This window comes from Mizuhopecten yessoensis, unplaced genomic scaffold, assembly GCF_002113885.1.
Source record: "Mizuhopecten yessoensis strain PY_sf001 unplaced genomic scaffold, ASM211388v2 scaffold11075, whole genome shotgun sequence".
Classification (NCBI taxonomy): domain Eukaryota; kingdom Metazoa; phylum Mollusca; class Bivalvia; order Pectinida; family Pectinidae; genus Mizuhopecten; species Mizuhopecten yessoensis.
The window spans coordinates 212,228-233,154 of NW_018408867.1; the positions used below are offsets into that span (position 1 = coordinate 212,228).

At 36.1% G+C, this 20,927-nt stretch overlaps 1 protein-coding gene across 3 annotated transcripts in view; it reads left to right on the plus strand.

The window, feature by feature from the left end:
• Positions 1-20,927, plus strand: part of LOC110465426 — a 61,802-nt gene that overhangs the window by 26,574 nt on the left and 14,301 nt on the right. For 2 of the 3 annotated variants that reach the window (XM_021521226.1, XM_021521225.1), the window contains exons 2-3: positions 5,216-5,345; positions 16,998-17,251. In XM_021521226.1, coding sequence (XP_021376901.1) covers positions 5,273-5,345; positions 16,998-17,251 — 327 coding nt within the window. In that variant the 5' untranslated portion in view covers positions 5,216-5,272. The remainder of the gene's footprint in view (positions 1-5,215; positions 5,346-16,997; positions 17,252-20,927) is intronic. The other variant, XM_021521227.1, reaches the window with a different exon arrangement.

The window sequence follows — 20,927 nt, forward strand, 5'->3', positions numbered from 1 at the left end:
GGGGGGGGGGGGGGGGGGGGGGGGGGGAGATGCACCACATTGATTGATAGAGCGACCGTCTAGAATTCGAAAAGCGTTCCATGATCGAATCCCGGTTATTGATATATTGGAATTCACGAATTTCGTTCGTATCTATGCCTTAGATGTTACCCTGTTAAAAAACTGGGTGGGTAGGTAGGGTAACATTTTTGTATTTTATCACATATTTTTATATAGGTTTGGTTTTATATAGAACAAGGATCTTGACTTTAATAGTTCTTCTCTAAAACTGTCTCAAAACTTGTGGGCAGACAGTCTGAAGATTAGTTTAGTAGCCATAGGGAAACAAAAAACACATACCTGGTTATTTACTTTTTGGCCTCGTTCTATATTGGTTGCATCTAAGTATTGATGTCATTGGCATTAACACAAATATTTTTCACATGATAATCAATTTTCAAACTCTTTAATTTCCAATGGCTAGTACATGAATAATTACCTGCACCTTATATATGACAAAATGTCATAAATGGTCAAGGCTTAACGTAGAGGATAATGCTGACTTGTAACTTTGAGCTCTGAAGTCTACCATCCTCTCCTCCTACTACATGCTAGACTGGACCGAGTCTCGACTCAGTTTATTTGTTCAAGATCCTTCTTTAAATTCTCTAATACTTAGTTGTCTATGATCTGCCTTGTTTTCCTGGCCAGTTCAACTTTGTTATTCCTTTGGCTTCAATTAATTACATCATGATCAATCACAACAGGCAAAGGGACACGATTTGTGAACATTTATATAGTCGACCAGTTTTTCCTTTTTCAGAAAGTGCATTTCATTATTCCAATGTGTTTAACATTACTTGGATGAGAAACTGTTAAAAGAAGATTGTTTTATTGCAAGTTATTTAAGAAATGACTTGGGTGGACTATTGGAAAATGGCAAGTCTGTTGCGAGAAATACTGGCAGGTGGATTAACTAGATTAGTATAGCTAGATAAAGAGATTTGATCATACAAAATAATAACAGGTAATCAGGGACAAATGATAAAGATTAGTGGAAATGTGTATACTACATGCCTGTTAAATAATTGATGTTGGAATGAATGAAAAGTTGAGAGGACGTGATTACATATTTCATTTTGAAAATAGCCTTGCGAATGTGTTTAATTATAAAATAATGTGTTTTAAGTACCAGTACATTGCATTTTCATTTTTTCTAATAAAATTTCAATTTGACAAAAAAAGAAAAAAAAAAGAAAAAAAAAAGACATAAATAAAAAAAACGTTCAAGGTGAGGCGGAAGTGACGTCATTGCTCTCCCGCGGTTGCAATCAAAAGATCCCTAACCTGACTAGATATATTGATATTCCATAATACATGACAAGTTCGATCATCCGTAACGTATTGGCAGCATTTTCATGTTATATTTAGCGAAACCCGTGACCTGTTAATTCTCCTGGTCAATGAGTGTGTATTTACCACGGCCGTAGGGAGCTTAAATAGTAATGACTCTTCAAAAATGCATGCGCCTCTAAGATAAACAAATATACCAGGAAAATGTCTGCGGGCTGAATGCGATCATCCTTATTTGATTCAAAGTGTACTAGTTTCAGTACATGTAACAATGACACGAGAGATCCCCGTTGATAACGACCCCTAGTAAATTGTTAACGGCTGTTCGGGTAATGTTTCAGCGTTGAATAAAGACCGTTTTCCTATACGAATTGAAACACGACCTCGCAGATATTTCCGTTTTTATTTTTAAATTTCATTTCCGACACTGGATATTGATATAAAGCAAAGTGTAGGGATTTCGACAGTTACTGTAGCTTTCTCAATATTTTCCACCTCTTGTATGCTTTTTTTGTGAACTTTAGAGCTTTTCTCAAGTGTGTCGAAAACATGTTACGCTTGTAATACAGAAACCGTAAATAGTTCTGGTTCGAATTATAAATTGATTGATATTTAAAACAATTTAACATAAAATGGTATCACTCGTTTATTTCTCGATTGTATATATAGCGTTTTTGCTTATACTTCTTACAAAATAAGTTATCAGAAACTTATACAGCGGGTTCCATTATTTATTATAATGCAATATGCAAATAAAACAATTTTCTGTACATAGTGTACTTTTTACAAATAACCCAACGTTATAGAAATTGACGATGTTGCTAAGGCTTATGACTTCAAGAACAGATTGACGATAAGGACGAAGGGAGTGTACATTGTTATGGAAAATTTGGAACCATACGAAGGTTTTCGACCCGTGCCTGGAGTCAATTCATCATTGGCGGGTTTTTTTATAAAGAAACATACATGTGTGTTATCGACATGGCTAACACTACTTACACGACACGATGACTATTGTCTCCCGGTAATTGTTGTAGCCGAAAGGTTCAGACAAAATTACGTACTGTATTGGTTTATTTTGTGTCTGGATATTATACATGTAATCCGATATGAGCTCAAGATTCATTTAAGTCCACTTTTGCATACAATCTTCTCCTACCGTGGTCTATGTAAGATGCGTTTGTAATATGGGCCATGTCAAACAGACGGGGAAATCCACATCTTACAAAGAACACAGAGCTAATAATTGAAAATAATAGCCACTGGTGCTGGACTGGCGAAGGTGATGAATTAAACTTGTTTAGGAATTTGACTGAATTGGTCTTCCATCAGATCCTTATTTTTTTAGGTTTGATCAAATCATTACTTTTCCAATCTGGTTCCATTTCAGTATATCTTTTTTTGCATTACTGGATCCCCTTTAGAATTTCAATAATTTCTCTCCTGCACATGATATTGCCTGCTTTCAATATTGGTGCACCTCTGCCACTGACAGGCTTGCTATGTTCCACTGGAGGTGCACCTGTGTTTTAGGATCTGAAATAGTTAACAAATGAAATTACCAAAACATTTGTACGTTTAAAAGGGTTGGACTTACAAAGGTAAGCGAGTATTCAAGGTTCATTCATGCCCCTACTTGCTTTGTCGGGGGAACACAAGATAATTTAGTGGTTTAAAGGTTACTAGAGGGAAATATAGAGGTTAACTGAATAAACTTAAAGGTTTGGTTTGGTTTTATTTTTTTTAACATCCTATTAACAGCTGCCTCCATGTGTGTTGTGTAAGCGTGCAAGTGTGTATGTGTGCTGGAGACAGGGTATGTTGGTGTACATGCCTCCTTGTGATACATGTAGCGCGGATCTGATACCGATTTTGGACGTTTGCCCTCGCTCTGCTGAATTTTTGTCAACTGTTTAACAAAAACATGTGCTTGTCGTAAGAGGTCGTACATGTATTGCTATTAAATTTACTATTCATTGAGGTGATATCCTGTCTATACCGGTCATATTGTTGTATTAAACGCAAAATTATATAAAGGACGTTGTTTTTACTCTGTAATGTGTTTTCCAGATCATTGACTGGCTGTAGAGGACCTATACAGCTGTGTATAGTCCACCTTTTCCACTTTGAGACAATCTTCTGTCGTTTTTGTTTCGTTTTTTGCTTGTTTTGCTTGTCACCCAAAAATAACAGCTGTTATCGCTATTTCATCCTTCTGATCGACATTGATTCGTTTTGTGGGCCATAAATAGAATGATTAAATAGTTATTTAGCCTCTAAATAACACAATAACGTCGATCGAAACGAGGAAATGATAAATTGATGTGCAAGTTTTGTAAAATTATGACAAGACAAACCTCAATAAATAGGACCAGAATCAAATAAAGTTCTAGACCTGTCTTTGGTTGATTAAAATCTTCAATGATATCATCTAAAATGATATAACATCTACAAACAGATAAAACGAAGTACTCAAATATTTTTAGATAAGGTAATCAATTAATGTGTCAGCAAACATGATAATTAATTATAACAACTTACACTCGGCGAGTCTGACACTAATGTAAACGAATGCGATCAATTGGCGGATGGTGAATCTCGTTATAACGAGAGTGTACGTGTCGTGTGACGGTATCGATCTAGGAGGGACACACCGTTAGCTTTGATTACATTTAGGAGATTATTCTATTTTTAGTGAAAGTTGAGGTAACATGTCATCATTATAATGATCTGAACACAGTTTTTAAAAATCCATATCATGGGACCAAGACTTCGTGGTATTATAACCAATCCCGTCATCACCAATGAAAGTAATCGAACATTTCTGATTATCTACCGTAATTGAACACTACTACATCGCTAGTTTTCGGATTATCTTGCTTGTATAAAAAGTCCAATTTGTAAATGGACTTCGTTAATGATTTCCGTCAGAATCTGTTACAATAATGGAACGGTTTCACTAGAAACTTGTTTGCGTTTTCAAACAGGTGATCAGTTGGATTAAAGGATGTAGGAAAACTAAGTTTACGTTACACCGTCGGATATTTTTTTCAGATATTTTGATCTCATAGAAAACTAATTTAAATCGAATAATTGTACGTACAAATGTATCGTGTATGCTGGTGCATTTTGACGTTGTAACATTGATGATCTAGTTAAATACCTACATTTCCGCTTACATGTTAGTCCCTATATAAACACAGCCAGGATAAAAAATGCATTCAAAGAGTTTTGAACGCGATTGGATCAGTGTCGTTTTGATGCTTCTCCTCCCGTTTCGCATAACATGAAACTATCGTAAGAAACAAACGTTCATATGATATTAAGCCGTTTCATGAATATCGTCAGCACTAATGACACAGAAAAATATCAAAAGAAACACTAGTACACATTAATTCAAAATCTAGTATTCATATTGAATCGAAGTTTTTCAACATTCATACTGGTATGAACGCCAATCGGTTACATTGATGCTAGCTAGGGTTTCATGCGATATGAATATAGTTAGTTTGCGTTCAAAAGTCATGAATGTTAAAAGAAAATGCGCTCAATTCAAATATGAATGTTTTCTGAATTTGGTAGGGTCATTCAGTTGGAATGCAATATATTTGTAAATATGGATTGCAATGTAGCAATAATAGTTTTGTCGTTATTGATTAAGATTATCGTCTAAAACTGATGAAGTTTGTAAAAGTTATGTTAAACCCGAAGCGGACTGAACCTCCTGTATAGTCCATAGTCTGAGTGATGGTGTTTGTTCCTCATGCAGGACAGAAATAATTTAAAAATAAAACACATTTTTTTTTTGATTTTTTTTTTCCATTGTGACGATGTTGTTTTATTTAGATTCACTAGAAACAATTTAAACTATTATCTGTTTAAGGGTCCATCTCCTCATGCGCATTAAAAAGGAAATGACGCTGATCGACCTCTCCTCCACATGGAGCATATGCTGGTGTGCATACTATTGATTCAATGGATAACATTAGTCCACCTCGCCTTCTCGACAGCAGGTAAGCGGAAGTTAAAACGATTACAGTTAGATACTTAACACCAAAGGCGAGAGCTTCTATGAAGTTAAAATTTCATCGTATTTTATGTGTCGTTGTAAATAAACATACCATACGTCGCCATCACATTATGTTTTGTCGTCATATACACCTAAGTTAAGGATCTCCTTGTACATTGTAAAGAAGTTTTAATATTGAGGCATCAGTTTAACGAACGTTAATCTCAGGAAAATTTAGATAGGGTAATATTTTAATTTGTTTTTCTTAGTACCTTCAATATTGCTTTCCTTAAAGGAAACGCTTGCATTAAGGGATTTTCCTAAGTTGAGGAATATTAGAGAAACTGGGTCATGACAAATAGAAAGACACATAACGTGATTAAGGTTACATACCAAGACACATAAAGTGAATAAGGTTCAATACGACAACGCATAACGCGACTAAGTTTAGAAACGACGATACCTAATGTGACAAAGGTTAGTTACGACGACACAAAAAGCGTCTAATGTTAGATACGACGACACAAAACGCGATTAAGGTTAGTTACGACGACACATAACGCGATTAAGGTTAGATACGACGACACAAAAAGCGTGTAATGTTAGATACGACGACACATAACGCGATTAAGGTTAGTTACGACGACACAAAAAGCGTCTAATGTTAGATACGACGATACATGAAGCGATTAAGGTTAGTAACGACGACACATGACGCAACTAAGGATAGTTACGACGACACATAACGCGATTAAGGTTAGATACGACGACACAAAAAGCGTCTAATGTTAGATACGACGATACATAAAGCGATTAAGGTTAGTTACGACGACACATTACGCGACAAAGGTCAGATACGACGACACATAACGCGATTAAGGTTAGTTACGACGACACATAACGCGACTAAGGTTAGTTACGACGACACAAAAAGCGTCTAATGTTAGATACGACGACACATAACGCGATTAAGGTTAGATACGACGACACATTACGCGACAAAGGTCAGACACGACGATACATAAAGCGATTAAGGTTAGATACGACGTCACATAACGCGATTAAGGTTAGTTACGACGACACAAAAAGCGTATTAATGTTAGATACGACGATGCATAATGCGATTCAGGTTAGTTACGACGACACATTACGCGACTAAGGTTTTTTACGACGACACATAACGCGACTAAGGTTATACAACGACATCTAACGTGACTAAGGTTATAAAACGACACATAACGTGACTAAGGTTATAAAACGAAACATAACGTGACTAAGGTTATAAAACGAAACATAACGTGACTAAGGTTATACAAAAACAAATAACGTGACGTAGGTCATACAACGACAAATAATGGAACTAAGGTTATACAAAGACACATCACGTGAATAACTAAGTTACGAGGACGCATCACGTGACGAAAGTTAGTTATGACGATACATCACGTGATTAAGGTTAGATAGGACGACTCATAACCTAACTGATGTTAGAAACCACGACACATAGTGTGACTAAGGTTAGATACGACGATATATCACGTGTCTTATTTAAATACGACGACACATCACGTGACTAACATTTAATAAGGCGACATATCACGTGACTAAGGTTAATCACGACGACACATCACGTGGCTAAGATTAGTTTCATCGACACATAGCGTGACAAAGATCAGTTGCGACGACACATCACGTGACGTACAATGTAGGTTAAATACGACGATATATCACGTGACTTATGTTGAATATGACGACACATCACGTGACGAATGTAAGATAAGACAACATATCACGTGACAAAAGTTAGTAACGACACATCACGCGAATAAGGTTAATTACGACAACACATCACGTGACAAAGGTAAGAAACGATGACACATAACGTGATTAAGGTTAACTACGACGATATATCACGTGACTTACGTTTAATATGACGACACATCACGTGACTAAGGTTAGATAAGACGACACATTACGTGACAAATGTTAGTTACGACACATCTCGCGACTAAGGTTAATTACGACAACACATCACGTGACAAAGGTAAGTAACGTTGACACATAGCGTGATTAAGGTTGAATACGACGACATATAACGTAACTATGGTTAGATATGACGACACATCACGTGACAAAGATTAGTCACGACGACGCATAGCGTGACTAAGGTAAGTTACGACGACACAAAACGTGACTAAGATTTGATACGACAACACATCACGTGACTTAGGTTTGATACGACGACATATCTCGTGACGAAGGTTACAAATAACGACACATTACGTGACTCAGGTTAGTTACGATGACACATATCGTGACTAACGTTACATATGACGTCACAGAACGTGAAGTAACTGAGAGGACAATAAGTGTGGGGACTAGGATAAAATTTGCCGACACGTGACCTTGCTAAAGATATATATAATGTACGACAGCACAGGACATGTCCAAAAATAGAGACACATTTCATAGTGTCGCCCACAAAAAAAAGCGATGATGCCCTTCTCATAGTACCATGTCAACATCACGTAATACATTGCATAATCAGTGATGACGTTCACGACACCAAAGAAAAATAAAGAACGCACGTTTAATAAAGAGTTCAATAATACGTAAAAACCGCTTAGAGGCAAACGGGTGGATCCGTAAAGTCGACCCGGGGAATTCATCTTGCTGTCGGCGACGGGTGTAGTTCCGAGCACAAATAGGGCTGACGTATCTAACAGTACTGTGCACGTGTAATCAATACCTTCACAGTATAACTAACATTAAAAACCCGAAATGTCGACATTTTCAAATTAATATTAAAGTACAATACAAAAAAAAAGCTTAATGCATCCTGTGGTGATTCGAAAAGAACAGAGCGACATTAGAAAGTCGCTTTAATACGCCTTCTTGTCAAAACGTGTTATCTGAAAGACGTTTTATGACATCTGCCTGCCAAGTACATGCGTTTCTGTGCAATCTGTTCACGCGCACTGCAAGATAGACACGAACCTGGAACAATTTGCTGACTATAATGAGTTTATCTTAAAGCGTTCACACCCTCTACATGCCTTGATCATTGAACACATCTTCTGTTTTAAATTACCTAAAATGATATTCCAAAAACCGAGATGACGGCATATCTGCGGCGCCTTTGGCTTTCTTTTAAAATTTGCCATTCCAGGATAGATAGATGCCCTAAATATCATCATACAGTACATGTATCTACGAAAAAATGTTAAGACGTTGACACTGTGCGAGCTGGGTTAAAATATACAATTTTCCAAAATATGCTAAATAATTGGTCAATTTGATTTTATCAAAACTTGTGTTTCACAGACTCGATTTTCATAGGTGTATTGAAATAAATACATTTTTTTCTGGTTCAACGCCAATAGATTCAAACGAAATAAACATAATTTTCCTATTTTGTCTGTTTTTAGCAGTAGTATCACGGATTATAGAGTAAAGTTTCGTAATGCTGCCACCATGCATTTATCGAAAATAGTTTTACGTTATAAAGATATTTGATTTCATGTGGATGGAAGGATAAAATGAAAAGTTTAAGAAAATGGCAGGCGGCCTTGAAATACGTCATGACGAGATGGCAAATTAAATAAAGGGCATTATATAAAGGTTTGTCTATGTAGTGATAAATAATACACTTTATTTAGATCTACTGGTAGTATCAGTAATTCAAGACGTTTCTATAAATTGAAATGAGAATTCCAAGAGATGTTTTACCCGCTAATTAGCTATATTAGCGTCCCCGGGACTCAAGTTGTCTTTTGATCAAATCCACAAAGTTCAACGTTCACGAGATAGTATTATCTTTAAACAATCTGCTTTGTCGTTTTCCTTTTGTCACATTCTGGAACTATCTCTTAATTTACGTCACAAGTCCAACCCAGCATCGTCTATTGTTCACTTTATCTTTTCATCGAAAAAAGGAGAAGCAAACACGGCCAGTACAAACAATAGAGCAACAGTATCAGTGAAAAAACACACACATTATAATATTAATATTTTAAAACTCCTACTCTGAAATGGTTGCGAAATGTACGCGCCAGTAAGCGATATCGAACCTTATCACATCAGTTTTTAAAATCGTGAAATCTTCAAGTACGACTGCTTTAATGTCCATAATTCTTTCCCATTGCAGCAGAACATGATAGACTGGAATCTCAGAGATATACTGCTGGATGATCTATTTTTATCTTCAGTTATGTTAATGTGTTACTTAGGGTACTGAAAAGAACTTCTGCTTATTTTATGTCAACTACCGTACGAAGCCGCTTCTATATAACCCCACCACATTTAAAAGGCATCCATTGGGATGGTCGGGTGGTGCAGTAGATAACGCACTTGCCTTTCACCAAGGTGGCCAGGGGTTCGATTCCGGACGGGAAAAGGTATGGGGTCACCTTCCCGACTACGTAGGTTTTCTCTAGTTACTCCATGGAGTTTCCTTCTACATGATTGGTTTGGTTTGGCTCAGTATTGTTTAACGTCCTATCAACAGCTATGGTCATTTAAGGACGGCATCCCCTGTGTGCGAGATGCGTGCGTGTAGTGTATGCGTGTGTGTTTTAGGAGGCTGCGATATGTTCGTGTTTGTCTCCTTGTGATAGCGCGGAACTGGTGCCTACATAATAGTGCTACCTCACTGAAACATACAGCCGAAGACACCCAGCAGGACGCCCCAACCGGTCACATTATACTGACAACTAGTCCGAAATATTCTGAGGTTTTATCGACTTTTTTATATCGGTCTGTCGTCGATGATCATCAGAACTCCGGCCCTCTATAATATGCGGGACATAATCGACACGCGGCAGGGTCGCTCTTCAAACTGATATTTTAGAAACAAATCGTCACTTCCACACTCATGTCGCATCAGTCGTCCCACTCCTAAATTGTTGAGCGTTAAGCAGGAGTAGAAACTACTATTTTTACAGACTCTGGTATGTCTCGGCCAGGGGACAGAACCAAAAGCCTTCCTCACAGGGGCGAATGCTCAATGAAAGACCAAAAGTGAGGCATTGTCAAGGGAGACATTAGGAAGAAGAAAGTTGTTTAGAAAGAAGAGAAAAGATAAGATCCCAAATTAAGTCGCCTCTTACGATCATGCAATGGGGGCAGCAGGTACAATTCTTACGCCCTACCTGCAAGGACCCGTCTATATGAAAACGCTCCGCGCCCTAACATCTGGGCCAATAAGAGTGATTGATATAAGTGGAAATAACTTGTTTCATAAGTAAAATAAATAAAGTTGATATTAAGTAGCATTCATATAGGCCATGAATGTCATGGACCGATTGTGGAAATTATTATTATGACGTCATGATTGTTACGTTTGATATCACTTACGATAAATTTATCATTTGAACTAAATGCAGAACAATAATAATTGTATTTGAACTTTCAATGAGATAAACAGTTTCAAAAAGTTGTAAAAATCCGACATGAAGCGATTCATGGAATTTGTCTTCTTCCAGTAGGCATTCGTATTGGCTATGAATGTCAACTGAAAACAGTTCAACGCTTGATGTTGAAGTTTTGACGAACGCTTGTATATTTCAGGTCATGGGCTAATATTTTTATCGCTTTTTTGATTAATGGATTCAAAGATCAAATATTTATCCTAAGCACTTAACACTGACTTGTTTCCAGACTCTCTTATTGAAACGGCTTATAAGGTGTAGTCTCGAGTCTTTCTATTATGTTCCAATAATCTCTTAATCGTTTTTACCAATTATCGTTGAAAATTCAAAACCGGTCGGCAGTGGTCCGAAAGGAAATACGAAAGCCATCTTTCTTCCTTAATTGGCATTTTGTCTAAAACAACGTGGTAAAACGTGGACATTTCACTAGTGCTTTTCCCCTGGGATAACTCTTTCCATGTTTAATTAAAGTTTTCTAACTTGCCTGTTAGTTTCCAATTCTCAGCGTAAAATAATGAATAGGTGTTTTTTAAGCAGGAGTTGTAAAAAATATATCTTGTTTTGAAACATATCTGTGCGTGATGTTAAATGCTGTAAATCAGTGTCAGTAAATTGTGATTTGTCTGTAACTCTTGCCTCGAGTACTGTAGTTTTCGTTGCTGATAAACTTGAAAAAGTTTCTAAAACTCAAATAGGATTAAAGCACCAAAATGGATTAGTCCAATATAGGAGGATGAAAAGTTAACGCTTTCACATGATGTTGTAAACGTGTGTTTTAAAAGATCGTTGTAAAAGTTCAGCAGTTTGCAGAAGTACACTTTAATCGCTGCTATTTTAACGTTGCATTATGGGAGAAAAGGTGACGGTAAAGCAGATGCCCATCGTATGACCTACTTCCTTTTTTCCCCTTTTTGTCTGTTTTGTCATAATATAATAGGATCAATAGTTAGCAACGTAAAATGCGTGCATTTATTTTTTAATTCTGTTTTTTTGAGAATTAAATTTAAGTTTATTCAACTCCCTCTTTTGTGTTCAAACCCGTCACCTTGCATCTAGTTTCGTAAAGCCTTTAACCACTTAAAAGTAGTAGAATCCCAAAGAGAGATACAACGAAGGTGTATGAATATTCTTGTTACCAATTAAGAGTCAAACATTAATAATTCAAGGGTTTGTTAAGTGCTCTGCACTTTTATAACAGTACACGACTCACTCATTCGACCACACAGACATCAGATAGCTTTTATTGAAAATGTATGTACGTGTACATTGTATGTTGGTAGCTGTCATGGTTTTAATCACTTAGTAAAACAATAGCAGCAAACCTGTGATAAGAAGGCCGAACATAGTTAGCCGTGTGTCTCGATACGGGTAGGAAAGAGTATACTGTACGCTGCAATTGATACGAGGTGGTTGATAAAACTTCCTGGGGATTTTTGTTGCATTATGGGAAAAACGGAAATACACGAGCGACTAAATTTGCATATAGAAAAAGTTTTGATTTTATGAAAAATCTAGAGTAGATTAAATATTTAAATTCGGTCATAGTCATATTGATAACTTTTCATTTAATTTGTTTCATATATGTTTGACATTGAATTCCGTGACATTCTTTATAGAAGCATTTAAAATAAAATGTTCTTTAACATTTCAATCTGAAGCCCCACTCGATTTAAAGTTTAACCACGCCCCGAGACAGGAGGAGATAAAGACAGTCTTTGTTCCGAGACATTTTCCCTTGGGAATGATAGGTTTTCTCACATCGGCAGTTTAATGAGAACCGTATTGTGTCATTCTCATGAATCTAAGTAGATAATTCGTGTTAGTTACCGACAACGTAAGTAAATATGCATGTTTTGTAACATAAACGTTTTTAGTCTCAAAGAAAAATTCTTATTCACAATTCTTTATTGCAACATTTGATTTTACTGATTGATTCCAATATTAAAAGAGGCATTTTTTTTTATATATAAGAACAGTAAACCTTGTTATAACTCAAACTGTGTTCTGGACCAATAATGGCAGTATATAGTGAATTTTAACCGTTAATTGTTCCTCTAAATTACAATAAAATTAATTTATTTCAATGACATAATAAAAGTCCTATCCCTTCAATGATATTCCCTCGTTCGATGTGCTTGGGTATCACAAAAACAATTTATTCCGTTAAGAAAGTCAACTGCGACTGTCCAGCGCGTTCAGTTTTCCCCGGCTATATAAATAGCGCGATCGAAATTGCCAGGTGAAAAAATTAATCCTCCTCTTCGTGTAACCCGATTAGTTGTTTCCGTCAATTTTCAATAAAATATAAATGCTGAAAAATCTGTTCATGATAATTCTAAATGAACGCTGTTTTCAATAGGAAAATATCCGATAATTTCAACTTTAAAAAAAATCAATACACGTTTGGACGCACTTACAATTCTTAAAACTGAGATCCAGGCACCTTGCACGTATCCAATTTAATCAGCTGTAACGGTTGAACATAGAAAGAAAACGACAGGCGCAGATATTCGGCACGTGTAGATTGAATGGTCAAGACGTGCCTGACCGAAGCTAAAATGCTGACTATTGCTAGTTTGCGTTATTTCTTGATAAAACAAGTTCAAGCCACACGAAGATTTTAATATACGTTATATAATTGAATGGACGCGTGAATGAAGGAGATGCCATTCTTGATACATTGCTATTTATCCTCCGAAACTGTGCATTTTTAGCTCTGCCTGTAGTTCGGTCCAAGTGTGTTCGTTTATAGTGGAATATTTCTGCGCCAACAGTGCGACCCTAGTGTGTCTTCTGTAACCGGAACATTCCTATGACACATTTTATTCCCCCGACACCGGTCCAACCTTAAAGATACCCACTTGTAATTTAATTGATAACAAATCCCAATGGGTGTTCAGTAGTATAACGGATGGAAATTGAGCGTGAAATTAAAAAAATATGTTGCCGACAAATCCTGCAGTATTGAATTTCTAAGATACCTCGTTTAAGAACACACCATTCCTTTCGTTTGGGACGATCCGAGACAACCGTCTTATAAAATATTCATCCAACTGCAGAAGCTGGAGTTTATAGATCGAACAAGCAACTCTATTTTGAGTAATCTTTATTACTTTATGAATTTACATGCGGCTTGGCTCTGTATTAGACATGAGTATAAAGTCAGTTGCTGGTTCACTTAGGGCGGGTTTTATGATCGGAGGGTCAAGCAAATGTGTTTATTAGTCCCTGGTCGTAATCTACGATCAATTTGTTTTAACCAGTTTTACTGCCAGAGAAGTAGAATAAACTTTAGAAAGCATAGTATTTTAAACAGGATTCAATGTAATTTTAACTATCTTGACTTTGCACCAGACTGTGACATGTTTTGTTCCTCTCTCGCCGAGTTCAAAATACGGTTAAAGAATATTTGCTATCACTAATTCCTTTTGTTTTACATATGAGTATCTTTTAGTCTGTGTTGCATGCATAACTGACTGTGATATTTTATACTTGTGTTGTAATGTTGTTATCCATTCTGTTAGTGGACCCTTGGGTCTGTTGAATTGGAAATAAATAAATAAGAATACATTGGCAAACAAACATGCAGACACTGTTGCTTTTCCTTTTACGATTTTTTCATAGTAAATCGATTACAGAGCTCACAGCCAATGGATGCCATTAGCGCATTCAGTTTTTTATATATATATTCCACCCAGGAAATGATAGAGCTTGTATTTTCCCACGTTATTTGCGATCGACCGCACTCTTAAAATGACAATAACATCTTTGTATTTATAACCAAAAAGAAGGATAGTTTTTGAAATATAACTTCGCTATACCGCACCTGGCCCTTTAATAATCGAGTGCATTGCATTCCGATAAGTTTTCGTTATTGTAAGGTTACCAGTTCAGAATCTCCAATGTCTTTATCGTAAAATGTTACGCTAGTGTGTCTATTTTCAAGATAAAATTTATATCACGTTTGGGTATTTGTAAAATAAAACGTCAATTCATTGTCTCCTTCAATTTTTTCTATCAAAGTTTATATTAGAATCACAGCGGCAGAAAATCGAAACTGTAAAAACATTTGGGAGAGATATGTTTTCCAGAATTGACAAAGTGTGCTCTCTTCAACGATGATATCGATAAACAGCGCGTGACGTAATTTAATCATCTGATACAAACTAGACACCCCTAGATTCCTCAGCTGTCAAATTATATCAGTCAGTCAGTTAAATGGATGCGAAGGTTTAAATACAAATCAGGAAGATTTGGTTTCAGGAGTTGATGTGTATTTAAAATGAATGAAACATATACATGTACCGATAAAAAGTATAGTCATTTTTCTAATAGCTACATTGGTCGAGAGGCATAGAGTACCTGATTGGAATCCATATCTGGAGTTCTAGGCTAGCAGATCTATGGGTTCGAATACCCGGGTTGAGCAGATGTTTTCACCGACTGCAACGATTCACATTGTACATTTGTTTTGCAGTTGGTCTGTCCTTCCAATTTCATTCGCCTGTCAAGTTCCTTTAAAACTGTTTGTCTGTCTTTTTGTGCGTCAGTCCATCAACATCAGTTTTTCCGTTCTTCAGATTATTTTGTTTTCTGTCCTTGTCGCTTGTCCTCCAACATCCATCCATCCGTCCTTCCATACCGACTCATCTTGTCTGTCTTCTAAAAACAGAATTTCCGTCAGCCCTTCCAATTAAATACCCCTTTCTTCCATAGCGGTTTATTTTTATTTTTGTCAATATGTGTTTATATAGCCTAGGACTGTCCACACCAATTATGATGATATATTGACAGAAATGAACGGATTATAATTTTTGCGTGTAAACTCCCTTAACAAAGACATACCATTAACAATCTTTTCCAGACAGACCACATGAATTCGATTACGGTGTCGGAGAGAACCTTTAAGGACGACTGGTCTGTCAATGATCCAAATGTGTGATAAATTATTGAATCAAAATTAGTGTAGTTTCTCTTTAACTATTGTTAACGCGGTGCCAGGATGTATTGATTTCGTTCTGATCTGTAAAGTGGAACGTCCTGTCTTTTGGTGTTGTACCCTGAAACCTATCAATCATTTAAGTCTGTTTTCATTTGACGCAAATAAACTAGCTGATAAAAACTCACTCCTCAAAGATAAAATCTACCTTTTTCATCTCCCTTCCCGAACGATACTCTTGACTAAGGCCTACTGCTATACATAGTTACCGCGGTAAAGCGATGCAGTTTCCAACAAACATCCAAAGTCATCGAAACTATTCACAACTTGACGCTTATGGATGCATTCAATAAAAACAGAAGTACAAAATTATTTTAATTTGAAAATATTCCGATAGTGTAGAAAATTAAAAAAAACGTGCAGAAATACATGTATAGAACAAAAGGAAAACATTTTTTTTTATTTATTTAGCATTTATTTTTAAACTATCGGAACATTTTCAAATTAAGTAAATTCCATTTGACAAACAGACACGGTATGTCTGAGGAAAACACATCACAATCGTCATGGGAATGTAGAAAAAAAACATAATTAGAAATTAAACCGTATCTCTATTGCATGGCTTATATTCTATTTTATCTCAACATGGTGTCACGTACATCCGCATTGTGTTCAAAGTATGATCAGCTTAACGCGTCGTTGTTTTGTAGAAAATATACCACACTTTTATATAAAAGATTTACGTTCACTTCACATCATGCTAACCAAACTTTTAACAACACGGTCCTAATGTTAGTTTACTTTTTTATAAAGTTATAAAAACACATAATGGCGAATTCAAGTAAAGAAGCTATTACACCCAGCCAGTTATGATATATATATTATGTAAACTATTAGTTGTACGCATCTGTAACATTCAGCTTTCCCTCGGGTGTACTATGGAAACATCGATTTTTTTTATTTTATTTATCTTACGTATGGCCGGTGCCGGAACAATATAATCTAAAACACATTCTCTCGCACAGGCGACAAAATTGATTAACTTACAATCGTTTAGTTAAACCTTGAACATATGGACTATTCAAATTTCATATTTCAATCGGCGGAATACTAGGCATTTCTTTTAAGTAATATGAATCATTATTAACGTGATGATTTGAAGGGACATCGAAGGATGTAACGTAATAGTTGTGAAAAACGTTTTTTGTGTATGTGCTTAAATCACTAAAATGTATTGGACAAGCAGTACATTTTTACTCCTGACACATGTCTCTGTTGTTTTTTTTAGTGACGGAGGTCTACCTCGGTGTAGGCTGGTGTTCATTCCATACTTACAAAGTCAACGAGGCACAGTATTATGAGATTGTGTGGGAAGGGAGTGATCTCCCCTTAAGCTGCCGGATCGGGTTCGAAGGTCGTAACGCGCATGACGTATACGATCAATATCAGGTGTGTGTGGAGGCGTCGGAGTATCACGTGAGTGACTGCACGTTCCACATGAAATACTACGACCCCGGACGTCGTCAAAAACAGCTGGTAAAAGTAACTATATTTGATTGCCTCCCTTGTTATTGTTATTTTTTCTCCAAAGAACACATGTATAGCATTCTTGCCTCTCCTGACATCGGTTCTCTTTAACTTCTGAGCTGCTGAAAGCTAGTGGATAATTGCATATCATGGTACGTCTTTGTGTGTTGAGAAACACTCACTTCATTTTGCTTTGATGGTCAAGATTATTGCCATTAAGGCGTCAAAGGTCAAATTGTTGTATGCTTGTCATCACAGTCAATGCCACAGTTATAAGTCAAAGGTTAAATCATTACAAGAACATGATCAGTTTGGCGATTGCTAAAATGCGAGACATATCTCCATGAAAAAATATAATATGACAAGAGAGTATGGTTTGCATTACACTTCATTTCAAAGTCAGGAGTCAAAGGTCAAACTATATATATGTATACTAACCGGATAATTATTTTAGGACTCAAACTACAAAAAAAAAAAAGATAACACAATGCATAGGGTGTGGTGGTGGTGGTGAAAATTGTTTTGGTTTTGGTATTGGTAAACGGTGTTTATGGCGTTGCTATGGCGGTGATAGTATATGTTTATATCTCTGAACATAACTCTACAATATCTGTTGTTTTCTGTCTACGAACCTGAAACTACACGCAGTAATTGGAATTCTCTCGGCGTGTTCCAGAACCGGCGACGTCTGGATGACACATATTATCGACTAGTTGCACCTGGAATGCGAGAACATGTTTCACCGACGGACATTTTACGAGAAAATAAATTCAATTATACGTTGATCAATTGTTCCAAACCAGTTAAGTAAACTTTAACCATAGAATATTTAACGTCGATGCAGACTCTCAGGAAGACAATCTAATATGTGCCCAAAATATACAGTTGTAACCGTTTTACTTGCCATGTCAGGTTTCAAACTCAGCCGTCAACTCATGAATATTTCAGCAATCCTCCCCAGAAAATTCTTGAGATGTACAAACAGATCCTATTTTGTTTGATTGAAGGTAAATTAAATCTGATTTTAAATCTGTCACGTTATATTTTCCATTTCAAATCAACAGAATCTATATCTGGGCTCTGTGCTTTGTCAGCATACAAAACATGCTAAATAACCTTGAGTGATCGGTTTTATGTATCATCAGATGTGGGAAGACAACTAACCTAGAGACATTAAATAATGTTTTTCTTGTGTTTTATAACTTTTTTTTGGGGGGGGGGGGGGGGCTAATACACACGCATAAACCAAGCAAACCATGGAAATATACATGTTAACTTAAATACAGAAATATATAGCTGGTCTTTGGTCTGACCATGGAGAAACCCATAGTATATATACGCCGAATATCTCAATATTGTAAAATAGTAGATTTGCAACACGACACTTGATGCCTTTTAGAATTTGGCAAAATAGTGAGATTTAATGTTGATTTTTGTTCCTATGTCCTTTTCAATCAACTCAAACTTGAACATTCCCTTTTTTATCAGATATAAATGAAGTACAAAAAATAGTGCTTTTGATTTTATAAGATTGGTTGCCAATCGAAGACAGGGGCCCGCATAGTCGTGTAATTTGTTGATGTCTGGAATGATTCCAAGAAAGTCAAAGAATATTTCCAACAGCATGGCGACGATTAATGCAATGAATTGTTCGTTGCCTTGACGTTAACGAATTGCCCTACAGAGCGTGATACAAATATTTGATTTGTAGGTGAGAAATATAAAAAAAATAAATATCGAAAATTATCAGAAATAATGCATTTAGCAGTAATAAACAAATACAGGACTGGTATGTTTATTACATCAACTGCATGGTGCTTTCCTTTTACTCCCTTTATTATATGAAAAGAACAACGTAATTTTTGTTAACAATCTTTTCGATCTGGACAGAAAACGACGATATTGCGTTTAGACAAAGTATGGCTCATTCTTAGAAGCAAGGGCGACAACTCAGGATAGATCCTTGTCTGAACGACAACAGATAACCAATTGTCTGAACGACAACAGATAACCAATGGTAAACAAACAAAAATAGATAAATAAAACGTTGATCATATTTGCATTCGAGAGTGATCATTTTAAATACACTGACATGAAAATATAAATAACAAGTTTTCTGCAAGATGCTCTCCGTCGTAAGTAATCAATCCAACGTTATTCGTAAGTCGCTATAGTGTCAACGTTTAGTCGCGAGTGTCTGTCGCAAAGCCAAGATTTCGATTGATATTAAGTTTCTGCCATAAAGCTAATATTTAGACGTAATCTACTGTCGTAAAAGTAATGTTTAGTGGTATGTTGTTGTCGTAAAGAGAAAATGTAGCCTTGAGTTTCTGTTTTAGTTCATAACTACAGTAACTATAGCATTAAGCGTAACTGTACCAAAAATGATATTTCTGTAAATCATTTAAAGAAATGTGCATTGAAAATAATGTTCGAACTTGTTTTATTGATCAATCTCACGTGAGTGTTTTGTTGTATGTATGATAATAAACTTTAAGAAGATAGATTGCCAAACATTTGCCTTTTATTGTTAACAGTCTAAAGCATAATTTTAGCTGATAACATATTTGGGTGTTTTACGGATATTACATACAAATATGTCTTCTCGCCCTATTTGATACTAATTACAAAAGACAGATTCATAAAAGAACTCACAAAACTAATAGATAGACAATGTGTCGTGTCCCTGAAATGTCATTACTCAGAATGATTGAGAGGTTAGCTTGAAATGTCTTGGTAAGTGTATATGCAAGACAAACAAATCGTAGGGTTGGAAGGCGACAGACGGCGCCTTAAATGGGAATATACACCAGTGTGACATTCATTCCCAGTGAAACATCAAATTCACATTATATTCATTTTACCCATTTCCCTTCAATTTTCTGCCATATTTGATAGTCTTCTTAACAGCAGTTTTTTGCTTGGGTATGTTGATTGACTCTATAATGGTAATATATATAACACGCGTCCAGACCTTCCACTTTAGTGAAACAAATCAATAGTTACTTCACATAGGATTTTAACACAATATGCGATACATAACAAGAGAAGTGAAAGACATTTTTAAATAAAACATGACAATTTATAAATGTTATTGACATCCGTAAATGTGAATACGTTCTTGCTTTGGAAGTCGGGCGGTTGACACGTATCGAATTGTGGGTTTTATATACACAGAGGTTTCAGCCTAGGCGGTCGTGTTTCTCCTACCTTTTAACTGAGGATGTGTAACATTGTATTTATTTAAATTATGAATGGTTAAACCTTTCGTGTAAAGTTAAATAAATAAAATACAGCTTTATAATCGGATGTGATGGGTCATTGTCAATATATAACAGAATTTTCCGGTTATGCTTTTTCATTTCACTGTTTACAAGTTAAGCAAATTTCAAAAAGTAGTACTGTTCATTCAAACTTTAATATTGTAACAGTACGTCACGGGTTTCTGGATTTAACTTATTAAAACATCTAGGGTTACCCGACTTTCTGATAACAAGCGGTTGCATCTCCTCGTCGGTCATGTTAAGACACAATGCTACAGCACAAAGATGGTAATTTCTTCTTCCAATCCTACACGGTTTCTTAGTTTACATCTCGTCTTCTACCACTCAAAGTCCCTAATCCGATATTGTGTCGCTTAATGAAAACAGTGGTCGCCACCCTTGCGATGCTTTAAAGTCATTGTTCCTGA